At 39.0% G+C, this 24,584-nt stretch overlaps 1 protein-coding gene across 1 annotated transcript; it reads left to right on the forward strand.

Moving 5' to 3' along the window:
* Positions 1 to 865: 865 nt before the first annotated feature.
* On the forward strand, positions 866 to 21,712 carry ikzf2 (IKAROS family zinc finger 2). Its single transcript, XM_054615613.1, has 8 exons — positions 866 to 909; positions 2,402 to 2,448; positions 7,924 to 8,025; positions 14,741 to 14,926; positions 15,898 to 16,065; positions 19,124 to 19,261; positions 19,831 to 19,962; positions 20,880 to 21,712. The coding sequence occupies exons 2-8, from the start codon at positions 2,421 to 2,423 to the stop codon at positions 21,710 to 21,712; spliced, it is 1,587 nt and encodes a 528-aa protein (XP_054471588.1). The 5' UTR covers positions 866 to 909; positions 2,402 to 2,420.
* The last annotated feature ends 2,872 nt before the right edge of the window (positions 21,713 to 24,584 follow it).

A 24,584-nucleotide genomic window follows, 5' to 3' on the forward strand; every position in this document is an offset into this window, starting at 1 on the left:
AATTTGCTGTCACATTGTTTGGTTTTTAATTGAAGGTGAGAACGTGGAGCAGTTTCATCATTGCACATGACAGTTTTTAAAACGCGCGACGCTCTGCCGGTGCGCCCTTGAGTCTCATCTCTCCACACCGCTGCTGCTGCTGCTGCTGCTGCCTGCGGATTTCCAGTTTCATGGTTGTTGAAAATAGCTCGGCTGCTCCCTGCCACTATGGCTAATTCCTTAGGAACCGGTGGATCCAGTTTGATCCATCCCTCTCTTTATTTCCCTTCACCAACTTGTTGAGTCTCTCCCCCCCCACTCACTCACACACACACACACACACACACACACACACACACACACACACACACACACACGCACTCGGTGTTCCTACTGTAAAGAAGAAAGAACAAAAAAAAAAAAAAAAAAAAAAGTGCGACGTGCACGGCTCAGCTCGTGGTAGTGCGACTTCTGGAGAAATGGAGTGAGTGTGAATGGAGTGAGAGTGAATGGAGTGAGTGTAGGTAGCTACTCGATGAGAAGGTGTCGCCTTTTCTTTTTTTTTTTTTAAAGTGGAAAACTCGACGGGACGCGCGCAGAAGAGGCTTTGACGCAGCGACGGGCGCCTGTAGGAAACTGTAGATGCGCTCCTGCTCAACTTTTTGTCTGCTTTTTCTCAATCTGCTCACATTGATTGACAGACACATCTCTCACTGCAGTGGTGTTGTTATTGAAACATGCTACCCTGAGTGGTTTTTATTTTATTTTTTTATTTTTTTCCCTGTCCTACGAGAGATCACTGGACAACATAGATCATTTTGACTTCTTTTGCTTCATTAAAGGGAGGTGGAGACAGTTTACCCCCCCCCCCCCCCATCCCATCCCTCGTCATTGACTGAAACAACCTACTGGTAGGGGAGACGCTTGAAGGTAAATATATTAAGTCACCTTTTTTTTTTTTTTATATATATATTATATATACACAAATGCATGTTACTTTCTGGTTTTGCTTTCAGGTGTAAACTGAAAGGCTGAAAAAGCTTTTCCAACTTTCTGTGACTGTAAAGTGGCCAAAGTTTCCCTACTTGTAGATTCAGAGGGAGGCCAAATTAGGAGTTCAGGTCATTAAGGACATTGTTTCTGGCTAGGAGTCAGATTACCATCATCGTTGTTATACAGTATACTGCAATAAAAAAAAATAGTCACATCCAGTAACACTGACTAAGGATGTTGGGGGTTTCTGCATGGAGCCCATAGGCTAAAAGAAACACTTTCAATGACACCTCTGAGTTCTTCTTTTAATGAAAGGGTTAAACTGTATGTTCACCAAGGAAGCCAGCAGTTGTGCTGTGGCACAATACACTTTTGTTATGTGACCTGACTCTGTATTTAAATAGTTCTTAGCGAACTTTACTACAACTATCTCTGATGCAATGCTATTCCATATTATAATAATCTTAACACACTTTATACGAGTTGACTTTAATACATATTCTATACAGCAATAACAACGGGTCCAGGGACACAGATGGACCCAGACTTTAATTTGCAATTCATAAAAATTAGAATGAACTTAACTTTTTTACAACTTACTCAAAGAATCCTGTTAACACCATGTATTATTAAAATGCCCAGAAATGGTTTTTTTTTCCCACTTTAAAACATGTTGGTCGTGTTTTAAGGTGTAACTCTCCACAGTTGAATGCCTCGTGTTTCATTTGAAGTGTATGCTATTTATTGTGTTGCTTGGTCAGTCTAATATTTGCCAAAAAAATTGAGAGGATACAGCTTACAGATAACTGCTTTAATGTTGTGAATGGGTACATTTATATTTATTCCTCTCCTGTTTCTGAATAAGTAATAACAGCTTAAATAATCAATCGCAGGATTTCTGAGTTAGGTCTCTTACATGATATATAATAGTGTAAAACGCAGAAAATGGGGCGACCATGCAAGCTTTAATTTAACATCAACAAAAACATTTTTATAGAGAACATGAAACAAAAGTGTTGCTGTTACCTCATTTAAAATAGTTCATATGGGGCAGCTTTCTAAATATAAATGACCGTTCTCTAATTCGAAAACTTCACAGACCAGAGTCTCTGTTGTAATGCAACAGAGACTATGTGCACCGTAATCCATTCATATGAAGCTGCTAAACAGCCTTGAATTTGGTTATTAATATGACTTTAAACGAATATATAGTCTACAGGTTTGTGGCGTTTGAATGAATACTTGATCAAGGTTAACTCTGAAGTTGCACTTCATTGTTTAATGCGATTATAATGAGACCGAATTCTGGCTGCACAGCTTTTAAGAGACACATATTTGGTTTTGACAAATTAAGAATAAAGATAAGAAATATACACGTTATTAAAAAAAATTAAATGTTGCGGTAATATTTCTTTTTTTTCCACTCTAGTACTCCCAAAGCACTTGAAATGGAGGCTCCCGAAGGCTACTGTGCTAGTAAGTCCTCCTATTGCTTACACTCTACCTTTATACACTGACTTTTATTAACACATGCTTTGGTTACTATCTAGTTTATGCAGTATATCGGAGTGTGTTTTGTTGTGATGGGGATAATAATGATGACGACTACTTTTGTGTGTTATTGTGACTTTGACATTATTAACGTATTTTGACTTCATGACATCTCTTCAACTTTTTAAGACAATTCTGTTTCAAAATAACACACTTTTTTTGCAATCACAACACAAACATTTCAAGGGATTTTCCCCCAGTGCAGGCTTTTTCCTGTTCACCCCTTAAAGGTAGAGAAAACGATGCATTACCAACATCCTGTTGAATGCAGCAGATACTGGATATGCGCTTTGTGGTGCTCCATTTGCCCTTTTCTGGTTTCCTTTGGGCAGGTCTCTTCAATATATCTCTCTATCTCTTCCTATCCCCCTTGTGTTTTTGCTTTTGTGTGCAAAAAAAAAAAAAGAAGCATGTTGTTTATGACATCAGTGGGGATTTTAGGTCTCCATTAAGGGTTTGAGCTTATAGGAACACTTGGCAGGTGGGGTAGGTGTGGTGGGTGGATATGGATATGATATATGCTCTTCCTCCATCTGTCTGTCTGTGGGTCGCTTCTCAAATGATACATTCGGAACAAATAATAGTATGTTCCGTTTGTATAAAACTGCAGATATATTTTTTTACGGAATGCAGTAGTTTGCATCCCCATTACCCCAATGTATTTTACCATGTGTTCAATACATTAGCAAGGCACTATGCTGACTGTTTACTGACACGCGTCGTCGTAATTTTGCACATACACAACTATACTCTCCAACACACTATACTGTACACTTCTACACTAAATCCTACCATGTCCTCTTAGATGCAAACCCATTCTATTCACCATCATAGATCACACACACAGCTGTGCTGCCACACATACAGCCACACCAGCCACACTACACCTTTGCTACGTTCAGCACTAGCTAGCTTACTGTCCGTGCAGTTATGTGGTAGATTGGTGCTATTCACATATATACACTATTATTTTCTATAAGTAAGCAAGGATAACAGTATTTGTGACTCAGAATAGTAGTATGATACATACAGTCCGAAAGTGATGAAATTGTATGTGATTGACAATATTTGTGGTTTCAACTCCTGACAACCTACTTACAGCTTTGTACTGAACATAAAGAATGGAACCCAATTCCTGAAAAACCAGAGCAGCCTTGCTATTGCTCTGACAAAAACATGGTGTCCTTAAATGCACATTGGCTAGATTTGTTACTCAAAGTGTCCTTGGTCGAGATAGTGAACCGAAGTGTCCTATGGCAAGACACTAAACCCCAGATTGCCATCAGTGTTTGAGTGTGCTGAATTTACATTAGTTAAGTTTACAGCCTCTGACATCAGTGTATGAATGTGTGTGTGAATGGGTGTATGTTGACATGTAGTGGTTGGCAGACTAGGAAGGTGTTATACAAATGCTAGTCCATTTTACCAACTAATGTTTGTTGTTGTCCACTTGGTCACTGCTAACTTTCACAGTGTAAACCAGCTAAATATCTGACTGACAATACCTCAATAATGCTTTTGACATATTTAATTATTTAATGTTGGTTTGACAAACTGCTTATTTAATGTTGGTTTGACAAACTGCTTATTTAATGTTGGTTTGACAAACTGCTTTAAGAAAACATACTTTACTCCCCCTGAATCCTGAAAGTCCCATTTCAGAGCTTTTAAATTGATTACCCTTACAACATACAATATTTGATATGCTTAAAGGGTTATTGGGCTATTCCAGCTTCTCTATATAAAAATTCCTGTTGTCGGTCATTAATGCGCTCTACAGTAACGACAACAAATTACTTCTCCTATATACTTTTAAATTGCCTGAAGTACGGTACTCATTTTCTAATCTGTTTTATTAAACAAATTGCTCATACAGTAAGTGAATATTGTTGTTTTTATCAATCTTTCAAACCATCTTTGACTAAACCTAAATAATTTACTTGCAGGCAAAGAGCTAGACAACTAACAATACTTTTCAACTTTAGTTTGACCAAAGACATTAACATTGTGATTGATTAGTTTCATCATGTACAATTTGCTTGAGACTGTTGTTATTTTAACCAGTGAAGTCAACAGTTAGTTACTAAGACAACATTGTGTCAACAATGTAAGGGGGTGTTGTAGGTTGTGCAGCATATGTGTGAGATTATGACAACGATGTGTGTGCGTGTGTAAGAGTAAGTATGATTTATGACCTAAATGCAAATCACGAAAATCTGATTATTACATTTGTTTGACAGTCAAAAATCATCACACGGGAGAAACATCGGCTAGCTAACCACACAGTTTTTGGTGCACTACCAACTTTCCTTTTCATGCATTGCAATAATAATCAACAACCCTCTGTGCAAGCTGTATATTAATGCAGTTTGCAAAGTTATGCAGTAGCTGGATTTTAGCATGAACTCTTTATTGTTTTCACTTATTTATTCAGACCCACACTGCATATGCATTAAGGTCAGTTAACTGCAGATGTATCAGGTTTCCCTCGTCTCGAAGTCACCCCCAACACACACACACACACACACACACACACACACACACACACACACACACACACACACACACACACACACACACACACACACACACACACACACACACACACACACACACAGAAGTACACAAGTACAGATTACAGCAAATGCAACATATCGGTGCACATTCCTTGGCAATTCACAGCAAGTGATTTTGTAATAATTCTGGATAAGGTGGACACAATTAAGTGTATTCATTTATTATTAAATAAAATGAATAATCATCACTGGTACTTCCCAAACAATATCTGCAGTTTTTAAAAGTTCTGTAATGCTATCATTTTTCTATTTGTAGAATACTGCTGGGTCAGCTGTGTGTGTTTGTGTGTGTATTTGTGTGTGCGTTTCTAAGTATAATAAATCTTTGTCTTAAGGAAGGTTCAGGGTTTGACAGGAAAAACCAGCTGGGATACACTTCGTAGCCAGCACTCCATAATGGAGGGCCACGTCACTCCGGACAACAATCTCTTAGTTATTTTCTGTTCCTTACACAGTTGGACATTATGAGCCATTTTCTGTGTATTTTATTAATTTTTGCCATCATAAGCAGACTGATGGAGCATGATCTATGTTTAACTTGGGTTTATTGTCATTGCATACATCATGAACCTATATTCTATTTATAAGTGTTTGTGCTTTCCTTTGAAAAACTTGTAATTGCTTTGGCCCTCGTTAGTTTCCATAGAGGATGACTGTACTTCAGAAGCTGTGCATTTATTTAGCATCACTGATGAAGTCAGCAATTACTACACTAACGAGTTTCATGTGAACGCATTTGTTCCATCTATTTGCCACCATAGTAAAATGATCCCAATTTGGTATTACTCAAAAATACATTTCCCCCGGCAAGTCTCGACTGTTTGATATCCTGATCTTACTGTTCATACAGGATTGACTCAGCAAACGCCGGGCACCAACGCAAACCTTCAGTCCATGCAAGCTTATGTGTGTGGTTTAGAATGTTTTCAACCTTGTTCAAGTCATAATGTACAAGTCATTTCATCCAAACATTAAAGGTTTGAGATCCCCATTTGAACAGGCATATAAATGCATCTTCTTCACTAGCTGTGTAATGTTAATTAAAAAAGACACCATATTGACAGCATTACTCATACAACATCATTAATTTGATACCTTTTTGAACAAATTGCTTGTGAAGCAAAGGTGCAATGTGCATAAGATCAGGTCACAATTCCTGTTCAAAACGTTCAAAAATGAACTAACATTATCAACAGATTGTGAAGAGCCTTCAGTGTTGACGTTAAGTCAAAGAAGTCTCTGTATTGTTTTGCAAAGATATCTACTAAAAATGAGCGTTCAAACCAGCTTAGCCCAGCCCATCCTGTCTTGTTATACCACTTGTACCTCCAGAAGTGTGAGTGTGTCACTGCAGTGACAACATTACACCTCTACTGTAATCGAGGTAAAAGGCTGCCCCCTATTTGTTTGGAGCATGTTGCCAGATATTATACACTGGACCTTTAAAATCTTTAATCCAGGGTTCTTATTTTAGCATTTGAACCCAGGCAGCCAAATGCTATTAGCTGAGGCTTGTGACAACCGAACCACAATGCTGCCAGGCAGTTGTCAGCATCTGCTACAGTAATGGAAAATCCTTCATGACAAATCTGGGCCACTCCTGTCTCCAGGACAGCTTTGCCAAGGGTGAACCAGTGTTGGTCACCTGAGATTTCCTCCAACCCCAACCTGTGCAACCTGAGCCCAGGCCCAGGGATTGTGTCATGGACAACGTCTCCCAGTATGCCCCACACAGTGGGGCTGCCACTACGATATAACAATACAATGGAGGAGGTTGTCAAACTAAGAGCAGCTGACAAAGCAATTCCAGATCTGACAAATATTTCTTTTTCATGTTTAAGGGATCATTGCAGACATGTCCAGCACTGAACAACAAGGCCGTCCTTGTAGCAGTTTCAGATGTAACACCTCCCTTTGATTTGAACTGAAACTTCCCTGAGCAACGGCTTTTGCTACAACCAATTAAAATGGCATGAGGCAGTCTGATTGTCATTAGAATGGATACTTTCCACTATTTCACATTTGTCAGTATGCTTTAGGAAAAGCATTAATTGCTGGGGGTAAATTAAGGCTCACTTTGGTTCCCAAGGGATCTGACACCTGGGTCAGCAGGGGTGTTCGCCTGTTGCCACTGTATTGTTCAAGTGACCCTGACGGGGCCGGGGTGTAAGGGGATAAGGGATTGGTTTGCTCTCCCTCAAACCACACAGGACACAGGACACAGGGCTATCCATGGCCTGGGTTCTGTACAGACTGCTGAGAGAATGCAATCTGATCCACATTTGCTGGACCTTTGGATCCCATAGGTACATATAGACAGTTTAGTCAGTTGCCTTGTGCATTCTGTATGGTGACCTCCATAGTGGCCATTCACGTTAGGCTTTGAAGAACATCTGAGCGTAGGATGAAAAATGTTTAATCTGAGATTTAATAACCTTACAAAAAGCTACTGTATATCATTATAACTATTTATTTAGAAAGAAATTGGATTTACTTTTATCTGTATTAAAGTGAATGGACCTGAATTTGTTCCTGAGGTGAGGTGTGAAGTGTATCATCACAATCTGTACGAATCTCATCCTCTAAAAATGTTTCCTCAAAATGCTGAATTTTTAGAAAAACCTTGTTTCTCGCTTGACCACCTTTTTTAATCTAAACCCATCCTCTTCTTTGCTTTCAAACCCCTAATCATTACATAGTTGCATATATAATATCGAAAAACCTCAAAGCTTTTTTCTCACATAACTACTTGTATTGTATGACGTGTACAACTACAGTATTGTACACCACAATGTAGATTGCTGTGTTTCTGCTTGTCTCCCAGGTAACGGCCAATGTTCTCCCGGTAAGGAGAACTCAAGAATGTTGGTGGGTGCGTCAACACCTAATGGACGGACAGTACCTCAGGATCCTAATTCCCCCAGTGGTGAGTGCTCGATCAATAGATACACATTTCTGCTGTCTGCCAAGAACAACAACCACGTTTGTCATTTAAATAAATATACCAGGGCTGTCAACCAATTACTATGTATAATCATATAAATTACATGATTGCTTATAAAACCTCCAGAATTAAAATATTTCAGCACAAAAACATTACAGCATTGAATTGAGATATCAAAAGGGGGCATTAGAAAACAACACATGGGTTTTTGCATGAATGATTGGCAAACTGCAAAGAATAGAATCACATAAATTCCATTCAAATACCTTACTCCAAAAAAACCATAAAAATTAGGAGTAAAGTCCTCAAAAAAATAATACTAGAAATTGGGCACTTCAACCTATTTCCTTGACCCTCCCCTGACCCCTGAGACTTTGTCACAATGTAGTCATTTTCATCCTTTAATTTTTTTTAATCTAATTTAGTACAGTTGTAATCAGCTATTTTTTTTATATACATTTTTATATAATCTTAGTCATGTGTCAAAAGATATTTTCGACCAGATTATATTTAATTTTTTCAGTCATCTAGTCTAACTAAAACATTTGTCAGACTTATTTCAAATAAGATTTTATCTTATCATTATCTGATGAAAAATACAGGTTGAATGATTAAAATGCAGTTTTGCATGGGCATCTTAAGCAAAAATAATATTCGTATTCCATATTCACTGGGAACTTTGATCATTCTTTAAAGATGACCAAGGTGATGAAAATAACGATAAGGTTAGGTATGTTTTTTTATTCTTGTCTTTTTTGTTAATTATTTTGTATGTTTAAGATCATCACCAATAATGTTTGACGTCAGTGCCGTCCCATCATTGTTTTGTCTTATTCATGGAAGAAAAAAGTCTGTTAGGCAGACCTCCAAGGATTGGGACAAAAGGTACATGCACATATACAAAAAAGCCCAAATAACTCTCACTTATTGTGCAGTAAGAATAATGTATATTGTTATATTGTAAACACTGATCTTAGCTGCAATTAAATTAAAAGATAAGGTCCTTCTTTAGCTGGCATGTGAGCTCAGAAATGAACTGTTCATGATCTTATCCTCCTTTAGTGAAGGCCCAGCTTGATAGATAAACTATGGGAGGCATCCCAGTGCAACAGCCTCTTTGTGAACAAATTATTCATTAAGCTGTTCCAAGATCCTTGGTTTCTGAGGGTTGGCAGTAGTAGACAGTGATACCGAAGGTTTCTCAGACTTTCTTTGAGGATGCATAGCTCTAGACCTCATTCATAGCAGTAATCTATTTTCCATCATCCATAAGCAAGCACATGGCCAGAGCCGATGTCAACATCCTTATGGGCATACCTGTAAAGATACAATGGCTTGGAAGGAGCCAACAAATTCAACATTAATGTGACAGTTGTATAGAGAAGGACCCAGGGGTTGTAAGAAACCATCCACCTGCTGTCAAAGATGAAGCCATTCTTTTTCAATGGTGTGATCATTGTTTGGTCTTCTATAATTTAGGGTAGCCATGACCGTTGTCTGGCAGGTGAGTCTTCTCCTGTCAGAAGGTTTTAGGGAAGTTCTTGGAACATATGCCATTGACCATACAGGGATAGTTAGAGTTGGCTGGATTGGAGTTAATGCTGCATGAATTGAGACACCAGCCTATAGAGTTGAGTTGGGTCAGGTACGTCTGCCCTGTTGGTCTGATCAATTGTTTCAACAGTCAAATTCTCATGAAGGAGCAGCAGGATGTCGGCATGCTTTAATTCCCTCATATGTCCCTCAATATTATTTCCTCTATCCTTCATCTCTCCAAAAACAGCCAGCGCCGTGTCATTTAGGAGTTCATCCAGACCCATCCAGACCCTCTCTTATAAGATGCCTTATCCCCTATTAACTTACACTTATTACAAGGACCTTAATATACCAGCATTATCAATCCATCTGAGGTATATGACATTTAACTGCATTTGTGACTTCTTGTGGAGCTGTTCAGGCCCTTCTGAAGTTTCTCTCCTTCTTTCTTGGCGAAGATATTTTCTATTGCTGACTCACAGTACCGCGTTGACCTGACAATTGTCAGAATGTTGTCAGACATTAGATGTATGTCCCCGGGGGCCACATGTTGGTTGCGAGCAGTTGGTGTTAGTTGCTTTTTTTCAAAACTCAATTTGAATGAGTATGTGATGACAACAGTGGACACCATGCATTAAAGAGACAATACCCTTAAAACAGGAACTGTATTTATTATTTTTAAATGATACACTAACTACATTGTAATGCATGTTATGAACACTATGCATGAAAGGAGTAATAGGAAAGTATGAGTAATTAATTGCTGCTAAATGACTGTAATGTAATGTAATGTTAATTACCTGTGGCCTCTTGCAGCTCTAATGATTATTCTCTGAAGAATGTCCTCAGCGCTTAGCTGAAAAATCTGATAGTTGTTTGAAATGAGACACACAAAGCAGTTTCTTATCAATAATTTATATATATAACACATGACTATATACATCTATGTGACTGTAGATGGAAGGTTTGATAGGAAAGCATGAATAACAAAAAGTAAAGAAGCACGAAACACACATGCTGCTGTGTGGCTACTTTGTTAGCATGCTCACGGCAAATGGAAAATCAGTAATATATGTCAGAATTCTTGGAGATTAGCTACCATGCTCTCGTGTCTACAATTGCAGGCAGGGAGTTACTTCATTTCTTTTCATTTTAGGCATTTTGATGAGAAATTCTAAGAATTTTTTTTTTTATAAAATAAGGATGTATACTTGTTATAATGAGTAGCAGTAATTTCCACACAGCTTAAGAACTTCTGTCCACAAATATCACACTTGTTGTGCTATATAGCACTTACCCAGAACTGTTGCCTTCCTTTCAGTCTATTGATGTGATGCCTCAGATTAGCTCCAGCAATGTCACTGTGAAGCAGCAAAGTTAGAAAAGGGGAAACTTCGTGAAACGAGGCAACTGTGGGAGAAAAAGGGAAGCTTGTTTCCCACAAGTTTAAAGATACAGGGAGGCAAGTTGGGCCATGGTTTCACAGGGAGATACTCTTCACCGATAAGACCGTTTGTCATTCTGGAAGTTGCCTAACATGATTTACCATTGGAGGTTTTGTTTCAAAAGAAGGGCAACATGATATCATCTGCTGAAAAAAAGTTTGCAGTGCCAAACTGTTAAACTTGAAAGCTTAGACATAAGTGGTACAACAATTGTCCTGGAATTTTGGACTTTCTGGTGATTAAAGGTAGAGGAGTAGAACTACACCCTTCGGGCCAGATGATAGTTTGCACGGTAAAAGTGACATAATACATTATTATCAATGATGTGTTGCTTTCAGTCAACCTATCAATCAACTGTGACCTTTCCCCCTGCTTTTCTATGGATTAAGGGAAATAACATACTCTGTACTGTATCCGCAAGAGGAGTAGAAAAATGCCAAAACTTCATCTCAGATATTTTTATTGCTGCTTTTATCGTAGCAACCGTCAAGTGTATCCTCATCTGACCACTCTATGCATTCCAGTCAGCCACCCTGGAGAGACAGATGTAAAGATACAAGGAGCTGAATAGCAAGGACGTTCAGGTCTGCTCCGTGTTGCCAGGATACAGCTGTCGAAGGCAAGGCTCGATAGCAATGTGGGTATTGGAATAAGTGTTTCTTCTGTACAAACTCGGGCATTAGAAACACACAGGATCAGTTGAAAGAATGCAGTCGTTTTGTGGAGATTTCTCTCTCTAGCCCATATGAAGGACATTTTGCTTGAATATCTAAATTTATTTTACTAGCCTCTGAGAGTTAAGTGGATGCAGTTCTAAAACATGAAGGGACAGTTGATGAATGCAGTCAGATGGGAGGTTTTAGTAAAACAACGGCATATGCTCACACAGTGATTATTGCCCCAGTAAATCCCGAAACAGGATCATCCTGATGAGTAAGTTTTACTTGGAATGTGTTCAAACGTTTGTTTCAGCAATATGACTCCCCTTTCACATCCATTCTAACCACTTACAAGACCAAGATTAGATTTTTGGAGTATGTCTCATTACCTAGTATGGTTCTTGGAAATCTTTTGTCACAGTTGTAGTGTAAGCAAAGTCTAGTTTACAATAGATCAATTCAAGTCAAACTTTACTATATGGCCCAGAACTACAAGTTAGTAGAGCTTTATAAAAAAGCATAATTCAAACAACAAAAGCAGCATAATCCTTGTGTAAAGCATATACATGGTTTTGATATTGTTGTGTTTAAAAATGTTCCAAGACTAAACAAGCCAAGCACAAGCAAATGTAAATATGGCATACATTCTTGGATTCTTTTGTAAAATGTTTGTCTGGGAATGGAGCAAGATCCTCGACTGAGGAACTGTTTCCTTTCCTTCAGAAGCCAAAATTAGGCTGCTTTGTGCTGCCATTAGAGTGCTTTGTTAGACAAAAGATACAAGTCTTGCGCAAGCATTGTTTCGTCTATGCTAAATTGTCAGCTCATGTGGTTTAGGGATGATAAAATGATTATATTACCTTACCCAACAATGTTTCTGCTTTGTTATGCGAAACAGGCTTGAGAATGTTAGAGTTTGGTCGAATTTCTTTGAAACTGTTTTTCCGGTTGACTGTAGTGTCTATTGTTCAATCCAGGTGATTTTTTTGACAAGAGTCACCTGGAGTGTAGGTGGATGAAACTAGGTGTAACTTTGCGTGTGTGATTATTTTTGTGTACAAGTATTACTAATTGCATGTGATAAGTAGAGACTGCAGGTGGTGAATAGTTTCCTGCCACAGCCACCCACACACCCACACATAATCATGCAATCTTTTGCCCTTGTCCTCCACTCAGGCTCCCATTGCTAGTCATGTGTTCTAAGCTACAGGGCGTCTGACACTCCCTTTTCTCCCCAGGGACAGCCAGGAACCAGATCAGCCTGTTTCTCTTCCTCTCTTTTCTCTTTTTCTATCTTTTCAATGTGGCAATCCATCCTAATGCTGTCTACCAGTTGAGTGGCTAAGTTGGATGCCCACTCCATGCCAATTTAATTATATATTATTTCACACAGCTATACCTCTTAACCCTCCTGTCGTGTTCGGGTCAAATCTGACCGATTTACAACTTTAATCAATCATAAATATTGTGTTTTACATCTGATTGCCTCAAGGCCTTATGATATCCTCCACACTAGGCATTTGAACATATAAAACTGCTGATCACCACTTTCAGAAGTCATAAGTGCATCTCCTTTCTTAAACAAGCATCTAAAAGCATAAACCAGAGCAAAAGTATAGTGCAGAAGCAAATTACTACGAAAACAATAAGTGCAACAAACTAATACGAATACAATAAGTGCTAAGTGGAAGGCTCAGGGTAATACTTCTTGAAGACCACAACCACAACCCCCCTCACACACACACACACACACACACACACACACACACACACACACACACACACACACACACACACACACACACACACACACATCACATACCTCTTAACCCTCCTGTCGTGTTCACAAATCTGACCGATTTACAACTTTAATCAATCATAAATATTGTGTTTTACATCTGATTGCCTCAAGGCCTTATGATATCCTCCACAGCCCCATATATAAAGTTGCATTTCAACATATAAAACTCTATCCCACTTTCAGAAGTCATGTGCCATCCCCTTTCGTGAACCACATCTTCCAGACTAAAATGTTTCATATCTTCAGACTTTCCCCCTATATAAACCTTTATTTGTGCCTTGCTCCACACACACACACACCCACACACACACACACACACACACACACACACACACACACACACACACACACACACACACACACACATTTTGCTCTGTGAACACAATGAGTAGGCATCTGATGAGGCGATTTTCTGTCAGAGAGGCTCTGGACCTAATTTAGCGATACATTTTCAGCCCCATATATAAAGTTGTACACATTTCAAACTTCAAACAAAAAAATCAGGTGTTTGTTATTGGAACCCATCTCTATCCCGCCGTATGTGCCATCCCCTCACGTGAACCACACCTTCCAGACTATACAATGTTTCATATCTTCTCACTTTCCCCCTATATAAACCTTTATTTGTGCCTTGCTCTCATTTTGCTCTGTGAACACAATGAGTAGGCATCTGATGAGGCGATTTTCTGTCAGAGAGGCTCTGGACCTAATTTAGCGATACATTTTCAGTGTCTATTCTTTGTAAATTCACAGCAGTTATTCATGTAAACCACTAGTCTGAGACATTGTTTACAGCTTAGAAAGGTGTTAAATAAAATTTGGTGATGATTAATGGTTTTTGTGTTAATGTAAGAGCAGTTAAAACAGACCGGTCAAATTTCAGGGGGGAGAAACGAACACGACAGGAGGGTTAAGTCACCCAATGTCCATAGCAGATCATTATACCTTCAGCCAACCAAGTCCATCCTGCGACCAGCACAGTTCACTTCAGACTTTATAGTTTAAATCATTTCAAGACTAAACTAACTTAGGTCAATCCATCCATTCCAAAAAAACACAGACCTTTTTTGTGTAATCTGCCCATGCTTAACCAAGACATGCTACCAAGGGCCATCCAAGACTAAATAGTTGCCAGTTGGTTCATGGTTGCTTTAGAGCATTTTTGTGGTAGAGAGTCTTTAATGGCAAAACCTGCAGTATCTACATTTGACACTGTTAATTGTGCATCTCAGGATTGTCATTGTTATATCTTACAGATTTAAAAATCAAACAGGAGGAAGAAACAGCGGAAGAGGCTGACACCAGAAGCCCAGCAGAAATAGGCCAAACAGGGGAGGAAGGAGTAGCATTGGAGGACTCCATGACTGACAGCCCAAGCAATGTACAGGATGGATTATCTGAGCCGAACGCGACAGCTGATTTAGAAAGTCGACAAACACACGGTAACAATCATTATATTTACGAATGACATATTAATGAGCTGCCTGGTTCATCTTCAGGTATTGACAGTCCACACAGGATTTGTTTTTTTTCTAATATTTGAAATGTTTCGCGATCTTCAGGGTGAGTCACACATAATTTGTTTTCCTCTACAGTGGGTGTAGAGTGCTTTCTGCTTGGTCGTTTTGTTGTTTGCTGAAGGACAATAGCTTAGACTTGGAACTATTATCAGGGAAAATATCCTTGGAATCCCCCGCAACCTGTTCCAACTGACGCCATGACTGATCTGGTTGTCACAGCATTTGGATCATATTTCTTTTTTCCAACTTGCTGCAGATCAAATGCAGTGCCAACAGAAAAGCAAACAATAGTTGTGATTTAATGTCAAATCAGAAGTGTGTACTGAACTGAATCATTCCACATGATATAAAGTCCAACATACTATTCAAGAGAGATCCACATTTATTACTCAGGAAAACATTGCATTTACTGTGGAAAATGCACACAAGCAAATGTAGTACCAGCACCTTTTTATTATATATACTTAAATAGCTGCAGCATACCCAATTCACCTGAAATGCATGTCTTTGGAATGAAGAAAACATGGGAGAAGATGCAAGTTTAATTAAATCTTAATTAAGTTAGTTTTAGGTATTTCAGTAAGGTTCAATTAATTTTAATTATGTGATATCGGTTTAATCTCATTTAAAACAGACCAACAGAAGTTAATTGTGTGTTTTTATTTAGGTCAACATAGGGCAGTTCAATTTGGTTTACTCCAAAGTCCATTTCGTTTCTCATTAGTGCTTTGTGGCTCCAGCACATGTAGAGATAAAGTCAACTGTCACTTTAAAAAAACAAAAAAGGTAAATGAGTTCAGTTAGACACAAAAAATAGTTTGCATGGTTGTTGATGCTTTCTAAAAGCATCTCCCACATGAGCAGTATTGACTTCCTGTGCTTGCCTCTATCAGGTGACAGGCCGTTCCAGTGCAACCAGTGTGGCGTTTCATTTACCCAGAAGGGAAACCTGCTAAGACACATCAAGCTTCATACAGGTGAAAAACCCTTCAAATGCCCCTTCTGCAGCTACGCCTGCCGGCGGCGCGATGCCCTCAGCGGGCATTTGCGCACACATGCTGGTAAGACTCCTCCTTGCCCTCTTCACTCATCCACTTCTGTTACCCATAATACTATTATTTTCTTTCATCAAAAGTACTTAAGAGATAAGGGGAAAAAAAGTCTCTAAATGTTGGGATAGACTATTTTTATTTTATGACATAAACTATTTTGTTCCAAATGTTATGATTGTTTTACATGTCCTTTATTACCGTAGTCTTCCTCAGCTGATAACCTTTGTGTTTCTGAGAGTCTAATATAAGAACTTACAGAGCTGTAGTTCCCAAAGTAGCACTACATGCTGGTTAGTGACTTGGTGTCACACATCTGCTGGGGAGACGCAATGTTTTTTTAGTTTTTTTTTATTAAAAGCTTTGTATAGTGTAGGACAGTGTTGTGAGTGCTTTGTGGTTAGTTACCAAGGACATGCTGTTCCTTAGTTGCTTGACTTGCTAAGGAGGAAACTATCGGTCTGTTGAGAAACACATGGGGAGTGCTGGCAGTCTCTCTCAACTGTAACCCACTTTCCTATCAGAGAGGAAATGTTCTCCCCTCTTATGCACCTTTGAAATCAAGGTCAGACAATACTGTCATAGCTGTCTTTTGATGGGGGTTTCTCATACACAGTTCTCTTTTAAGATAGAGGTAACATGTGTTTGGTTGGGTGTCTATGTGTTTGTGTTCATTTTTTTGTGTTTGTCTGTAATCTCTGTCCCAGTTGTTACTCAGTATCTTCTTGTACCCATTCCTATCCATCTATAGCTCCACATCTGTCTTCCACCATCAACTATGACCATTTTTTTTACTTTCACTTCCTTTATTGTTTCGCTGAATTTGTTTGTCACATCCCACAACCCCGTATTCCTGTAAAAATGTGAGTACACTTGCCAATTTCAGGTCAGTGGGGAATGTGAGAAATTTGTGCTGTCATGACGTTCACTAACGTACAGTGACACTACTCTCTGTAGTACTCCTGGCAACTTTGGTCTGGTGTTCTGCCAGGAAGAACAGGTGTAGTCAAAAGAGGGAAATACAGCACTGAAAGAGAGCTGGGGAGGAAAAATGTAAGACAAGATTGAGAGTCAGAAGAGAGAAAGAGGGGTAAGACAGAAGTGTGTCCGATTGGGTTGACATCCCTGAGGCCAGGTTTAATGTTGGAGAATGACATAATCCATTGAGGCATAATGCATCGGTAGAATCATTATTCAGTAAGCGCTTGAGAGGCAGAAAATGTCGCATTTTGTGAGACAGGAGATTTACATTTGAGTTCCCATTTATTAGCCAAATGCAATCAGTCAAGTGAGTCTGAGTGCACAGTGTGGACCATTTGCATGAATAAGAATAGTGTCTAAAAGGTGGATTCTTCAGGTCTATCCAACATCTGCGCAAGGTCCTGTGTGGGTGGTTATATAAATATGAAAAGGTAATGAAGTCTATGTTGTGTGTGTGAGTGAGAGAGTGTGTAGATTTGAGCTACTAAGAACATGGGAGTGATACTTGATCGAATACTGCTTCTCCTTCACTAGCCAGTATGAATATTACTGCAATGACCCTGCAGGTACACCAACCCACACTTTAATAATATGGAAACTTTTTGTCATTAGCCACCATTTTTTGTAGCTGTTCAAAAGAAATTACAATGAACCCAACATGTAGTTTTGAGTTATGCTGATACAGTGTCATTCATAGACCACTAAGTCCTGAATGACTGATACAGCAGAAAACCTATTATCATTCCACATGATTCACTTGAGAGAATAGTGCCTACTGATGCAACATCGGCCATGACTGGCCATGTCATTCTGGAACCAGTGGGTTTTATTTCCCTCACACAAATCATCAAGGAGCAGTTCTTTGAAGACAGTGTTACATTTACAGCTGGAGGAATATTAATTTGTGACTTACTTGACTTCTTGTAAATCATATAATGTGCAAAAGAAACCCTCCACATCCCTTTCTGTTGGAGAAAAATGTAGATGTGTGAACTATCACCTCTAAATGTGTGCGTGTGCGTGTGCGTGTGTGTGTGTGTGTGTGTGTGTGTGTGTGTGTGTGTGTGTGTGTGTGTGTGTGTGCGTGTGTGTGTGTGTATCTCTCTATGCCTCAGACTGAAACATGTTTGGTTTCTCTGTTCTCACAGTGACGAGAGCAATAGATCTTCTTCTAGTAAATAGCTGTCACCGTTATCTCAGTGTGAATGTCTTACTACATCTCATGGCTGATGATGGTGGGTCACTTTGGTATGCCTATGTGGCCTCCAGTTCGCTCAGTCATTTTCTGAGTCATTATGTTAGTTCTGAGAATACACACAGCGATTAAATCATCAGCAGTGTCTGGCTGTCTTATATTTTCACTTCAGTAGAGCTTTTTGGAATGAGAACTTTACACATTTTTAAGACAACTTTTACCTGCAAGCTCATGTGCTGTAGTTCCATTATACAAAGGTGTGGATACTAGTGACCTAAACAACTATTGACTCATATATAGGCTGTCCTGTCAACTCATAACTATATGCCCTTATGATTGTTTGTATATACTGATCCATTCATTAAGCGATACAGCAAGATGGAGTGATGGAAGGATAGATGGGCTGATGGCCTGAGATGAATACAATATGTCTTTGTCTTTCCACTTGTCAAGGTTGGAAGGAAGAATTCAAATTGAAATGGCACGATGAATCACACTGCAACTCCATAGCAGTTTAACATTGGAGTCAGTTTCCTACCACCACAGTGGGATGCATGATAAACTCCACTATTCACTCATCACTCAGAAGTGGGAGTTAGCTGTACGTTTCACAGACCAAAGCGGTTTTGAAACGCAGACATAGTGGTGCAACTATCTTTTTTCGCCCACAGCTGGTTATTCGTGTCTGGTAACAGTTGTGTGGAATCCTCACACTAGTAGTGGAAAATCCATGATCTCAGAGGCTTGCTTTTGGTTGGTTTGTACTACTGACACAGTATTTACTACTACGCACCGCACAAACACTGCGGCAGATCTCATTGGACGCTACCCACTCTCTCTGTCTGTAGCAGTGAATGAAATTAATATGCTCCCCCTTGATGTCCTCACTTTTAGTTGGCAAACCACACAAGTGTAACTACTGTGGCCGGAGCTACAAACAGCGCACTTCTCTGGAGGAGCATAAAGAGCGCTGTCATAGTTACCTGCACGGCATCGGCTTGGATCTGAACGCCAACACTGGCCCTTACACAGGTACAATCTTTTACTAAAACTGTACAATGAGGTGGCCTAAAGTGTGATGGAAGCAGTGTAGAAAAGGTGGCTCTCACAGGAGAAAAAATCAGTTAATAACATGTACACTGTGAAATTTACTTATGGTAAATGACCAATTGGTTTTATGGAATAATACCAATTTGTCTGTAAAGGACTTTGGAAAAGGCTGATCTGAAGCACACATTACTACAATTCTTTAGAGAAAGTTTTCTGGCTATTTATTTATTATTGACTAAATGTTTCTTTTTCTTTCCAATTTTTATGTTCATAAATGTATACAATTTTCATAATTTATTCATAATTACTAAACTGCTTTTATAGTTAATTATTTAAATCATGAATCCATCTAAGAAAATTGAGTGACAGAAATAACATTTTCTGAGGAAGGTTTACATTGCAAGGGTAAACATTACATGTTCAGGTTATTTTTGTTTCCACATCCCAAGAAAAGTGATTAAGCAATTTAGCAATGTTACTTTTCTGTGTTTAACTTTACACCTAAATATATTCTTGTCTTTTCTAACCCCTTCCCTTCTCAAACCTTTAAGGTGAGGTGCCTAAAGACCCAAGGCCCATGGCGGAGCCCAACACCATGGCTACCTTTGATCGGCCACCTGTTATTGAAAGGCTGCACAGCAACGTGGGCAAGAGGAAGAGCACCACGCCTCAGAAATTTGTGGGTGGGTATTGAAATAAAGCCAGACATTCAATGGCTTTCTCTACTTTAGTTTGTGTGGAGTGTCCATGAGGACCAACCTGATGCACAGTTTTATTTGATGTTATTACATTCCAAGTCCTCCATTTTCTTTCTATGAATTGAAGTGGACATACTTATGAACTACCATGCAAATCATGTGAAAGAAATGTGTATGTCCAAGCATACACTGATTCATTTGGACATAGCAATGGCTTTGCAGGAACTCTCGAATGCATTGCTTAAATTGTTATCATGTAGTACTCTTAACCACGGATTTCACTTTTATGCTGATAGAATTTTTTAGTTAGTTATTCCTTTCCTTTTCACTCATACACTCATACAATATTATGTACTATCATACTGTAGCCCTACCCTATGAGCTCAGATTTTTTTCTCAGAATTTGGTTTTATTTGCCGCACTATTAGAAAAAGAGATCATGCAAACTAGAGCAAGCGGCTGAGTGAGAGGCAAGGAAATGTTTTTCACTTTGTGGTTACGTACACCTGTAACTTTGTCATTGCTCTTATCGAGAGAAAACAGCTCACCGCATCCCTGTTCTAGAGGGGTTAAACTGTGCAGTACTAGATGGATGGGGTTTTCCACCTCATGTGATTTGTACACACAGAATACTAAGTACAAAATATGAAAAACAAGACCTATAATATCAGCAAGATATAAGTTTGACTGACTGGAAAGGAAATGTAGTGATGTCAAGCCATGATCATATGTTTGTGCACATTATTTCTCTCTCTTGTTAGTAGCTAATAGCAGGATTGTGGACCCTCTACTTAAACTAATCCATTTATATTTATTATGTTGTGTGTCTTGCATTATGAAATTGGCATAATCTTGCTAAATCTTGTTACCTTCACACATTCATACTGCTCTATTTTATACAGGCGAAAAGATGGCACGCTACAGCTACCCTGAACTAGGCTATGAGATGGGCCTTAAGTATGAGAAGCAGGCTGAACTGATGTCAGCCCACATGATGGACCAGGCCATCAGCAATGCCATCACATACCTGGGATCGGACTCTCTTCGGCCCATGCTCCATCATCCAGGTCCCCCTCTCTCTATGGCTGACGTGGTGCCCATGGTCAACCCCCTCTTCCACCATGTCCTGCCAATGGGCCAACGCACAGATCATCCAAGAAACTGTGATACGCTGCCACCTCAGCATCCTCAGCCCCTTCAGCCCCACGAATTCCCCAGCCATCCCACCACAAATGGACCGACTGCTTTAACAAGGTTTGGCAAGCTGCGACATCCAGGGCAAGAATCTCCCAACAACAACAACAACAACAACAGTGGAGTCGATTCTGCTGACTCAGCTCGCAGCAGCCCTCATGAGAGGCAGGGCCACCATGGGAGCAACCCCATTCCCGGCCTCAGGTCTCGAGCCAGTCCAGCGGTGGGCTATTCAGGTGAGCGGGTGACAGAAGCGTCACCCAGAAGCGGGGCAGGAATGGGGACTGGGACAATGCGAGTGGCCACAGAGAAGCCTCTGAGCCAGGACGGGGTTCGGGTGTTTGGACGAGAGGGCCAGGAGTTACGGGCCTACCAGTGTGAGCACTGTCGGGTGCTCTTCCTGGACCATGTCATGTACACCATCCACATGGGTTGCCATGGATACAGAGATCCATTGGAGTGCAACATCTGTGGTCACCGCAGCAAAGACAGCTATGAGTTCTCCTCTCACATAGTCCGTGGTGAACACACCATCCAGTAAGAGGATGGGTAGGAATTTAGGGAAAGACAAAGAAAGGAAAGGAGCAATAGCCTGATATCCGTCCTTACCCTCAGGCATCTGAGACTGCACAGTTGAAGGGCACTGTAGACAAGTGTAGCACAATCATAGCATAGACGTCTTTTAAGCTAATTATTGTGAATCTTAACAATTGAACAATCATATGAAGGTTTGGGCCAAAGACATATTTTCTACATATTTAATTGAGATTATTAAAGAAGAAGGAAGGTAAGTTTTTTTTGTTTTCTCGCAAAATGTTTATGGATTGTTTAATGGAGCAAGAAGTTAAACTGGTTTTTCATTTTCGTCTTATTTGGAAAGGTCTCTTGTGCTTGTCCTGTTATTGTGGTTTTGTTATGTTACAGAAAAATGTTTTCACTCTTAAGAAGTAAAGAATGCATACAAATGCAGTACAATCAGATAGAATGTCATATTTAACACAAGGCAGAGGAGAAGACTTCAGATATTCTCTAAGTGAATTAAATAACAATAATACAATTCAAGATGCATGTCATGGACATAATAGCAGTGTGGTAATGTACTGGCCCACTTACTCTAGCATATCACACAGGATCCCATGCAGTTTTCTTTTTTCTTTCTTTTTTCTGATATTACCATGGCCCATAATGCTTGTTTCTCCTATGAAAAATGATGGTACACATATTGTCATGGTCAACTGGTGCTGTGTGTTCAATCTGCTAGCAACTTGATGTCCATTTGGACTTGATTGCCAGAGGTGTGGTTGTCTCTGATCGTAGGCTATCTATCTGCAGCTGTAGACATTTAACCACTCTTGTATATTTACATAGTTTCAATTAATCACCATACATATGTTACTACCAAGTTTGTAGAAAGTAAGCTTACTTTAGACTTTACTGAGGACCCCTAATAATGGATAAAATAACAATTACATTTTTTACTTGTGAAAATATCTTTAGAGAGCTTGGAGACTATGGATCTATGAAGAGAAGCGTTAAACAAGTGTATTGAAAGTGTCAATAAACACAATAAAAAAATAGATTTAAAGATGCGTATCACAAATTGTACATGGTGGTAGGCTAATCATAAGTGCATTTTCAAATCCACTAACAAATTTAAATATGTTACTTATATAGAATGCATTTCAAACAATTCCTATTAATAGCAAATTTGTGAAGCTGTTGAAGTTTAAGGCAAAATTTGACTACACCCAAAAGCTAAGTCTTAAACTCTAAAAAGGCTACATAGCCTGCTGATAACAGAAAACTACCTCTTAACATCCACTATGTACGATTTAGCCAGTGTGATAGCCTTTATAAACACACCTTGAGTTACGTTAAATAGAATAATAGGGCTGTTTTTTCAAAGTCTTTGCTAAACTTGAGTAATTGACCAGCTATGCAAGACACCAATGCTAGTGGAGTTAGCTAGCTAACTAGCCTATAAACCTTTCACAAAATCCTATTAATGTTTTAGACTATCAATTGCTTAGCGTTTACTTACACCACACATGTTATTTTATCAGGGGTTGGTAAAGCCATTCGACTACTAGCACAGAGAAATAAGACAAACCAACTTCCTGTGGCTGACTTGTATATTTTGTCATTTTAAAAGTAAAAAATTCAAACTATTTTGAAAAAACACATAATACTACTTAATTCTATTAATGTATCAAAGGCTTGTATACTGTATTTTAAAATATATAAAAAAAGTTTGGTCAATTTGTAAATAAATGGGCAAACAAATCACAAAGACTTTGCATTTGGAGTTCATTCCAATAAAATGATAAAATATACACTTAAGAGTGTCATATACATTTGTAAATCTTTATATTTGTACCTAATGAAACTGCATTAGTTGCTTGCAATTTGACTTATTTCTATTCCCAGTATCAGCCTCTGTTCAGTTTACGCCTACAAGGTAGAACTATTGATTATGAATCAAATCACAATAAAAAGAAAATAAGGAATTACACATGTATTCCAATGGTATTTGTCAGCCCTGTGGCCCTTAAACGTTCTTTTTTTTTTCATATGCCAAGCTAATGCATTCTCCGCACAGATAACTTGCTATTTATGTTTCCTGGTGACTAGTGGGTTGTGTTGCTTGCAGTTTGAGCACACAGTGATATTCCTTAACTAGTATTATAGTCTGGCAGACTTACAAATTGACACCGAGAAATGGCAGAAGGTTTTAATTTTGATGGCTTAAAAATATGCTTTATGGCAATGGATACCAAAGAGATAAAGGAGTCTAAAGGTACTCTACTGTCTTAGGCTTCCTTATGAAGCATTTAATGAGAATGAGACAGTATGATCATGAGAAAGAAAGTGAGTGTGGTTACCACATAGTTTTACTCTGAAGGCACCTCCCCAAACTGTTGCATTCCACTGTAAGCCTACTCTGACATAAAAAGCACATGTATGAAAAATGTAAATGGCAAGTAAGAGATTAGCAACTCTCCACCTGCAAATCTCTTGTCCATCATCTACAGTGTGTTGAAGGATAATAGATTTTGATCAGTTAGGCTAGCCGCAGCTCTTGCATAGTTACAGTACTGTCTCTCCCTTTGATAGGGTAAGAGCACGCTTTGTACAGTTGGCCCTGCACTTTATGTCTATGCTCTGACTAAAAACCGAAATTGCTTTTTTCTTTGTTTTTGTTCTTTTCACATTTAAGTGTAGATAGAATTGGAAACAATCATCAGCAGAGGGCGTATTGGTCTTTTCTCTGAACAACACAATCTAGAAGATACACATGGTAAAGTCTTTCTATTCCGTCTGATGAACATTTGAATAAGTCTGGAACATTAAGTTTGACATTACTAGTTTCACACAAGCCCACATTTTAAACAGTTGATTATTCTGTAAAGTTA

The sequence above is a fragment of the Anoplopoma fimbria genome, chromosome 16 (assembly GCF_027596085.1).
Source record: "Anoplopoma fimbria isolate UVic2021 breed Golden Eagle Sablefish chromosome 16, Afim_UVic_2022, whole genome shotgun sequence".
In the NCBI taxonomy this organism is placed as follows: domain Eukaryota; kingdom Metazoa; phylum Chordata; class Actinopteri; order Perciformes; family Anoplopomatidae; genus Anoplopoma; species Anoplopoma fimbria.

Coding starts and splice junctions, on each gene's coding strand:
- ikzf2 (XM_054615613.1), top strand. CDS start 2,421: ATGGAGGCTCCCGAAGGCTACTGTGCTA. Junction 16,066..19,123: donor GCATTTGCGCACACATGCTG/GTAAGACTCCTC, acceptor CCTCACTTTTAG/TTGGCAAACCACACAAGTGT. Junction 19,262..19,830: donor CAACACTGGCCCTTACACAG/GTACAATCTTTT, acceptor CAAACCTTTAAG/GTGAGGTGCCTAAAGACCCA.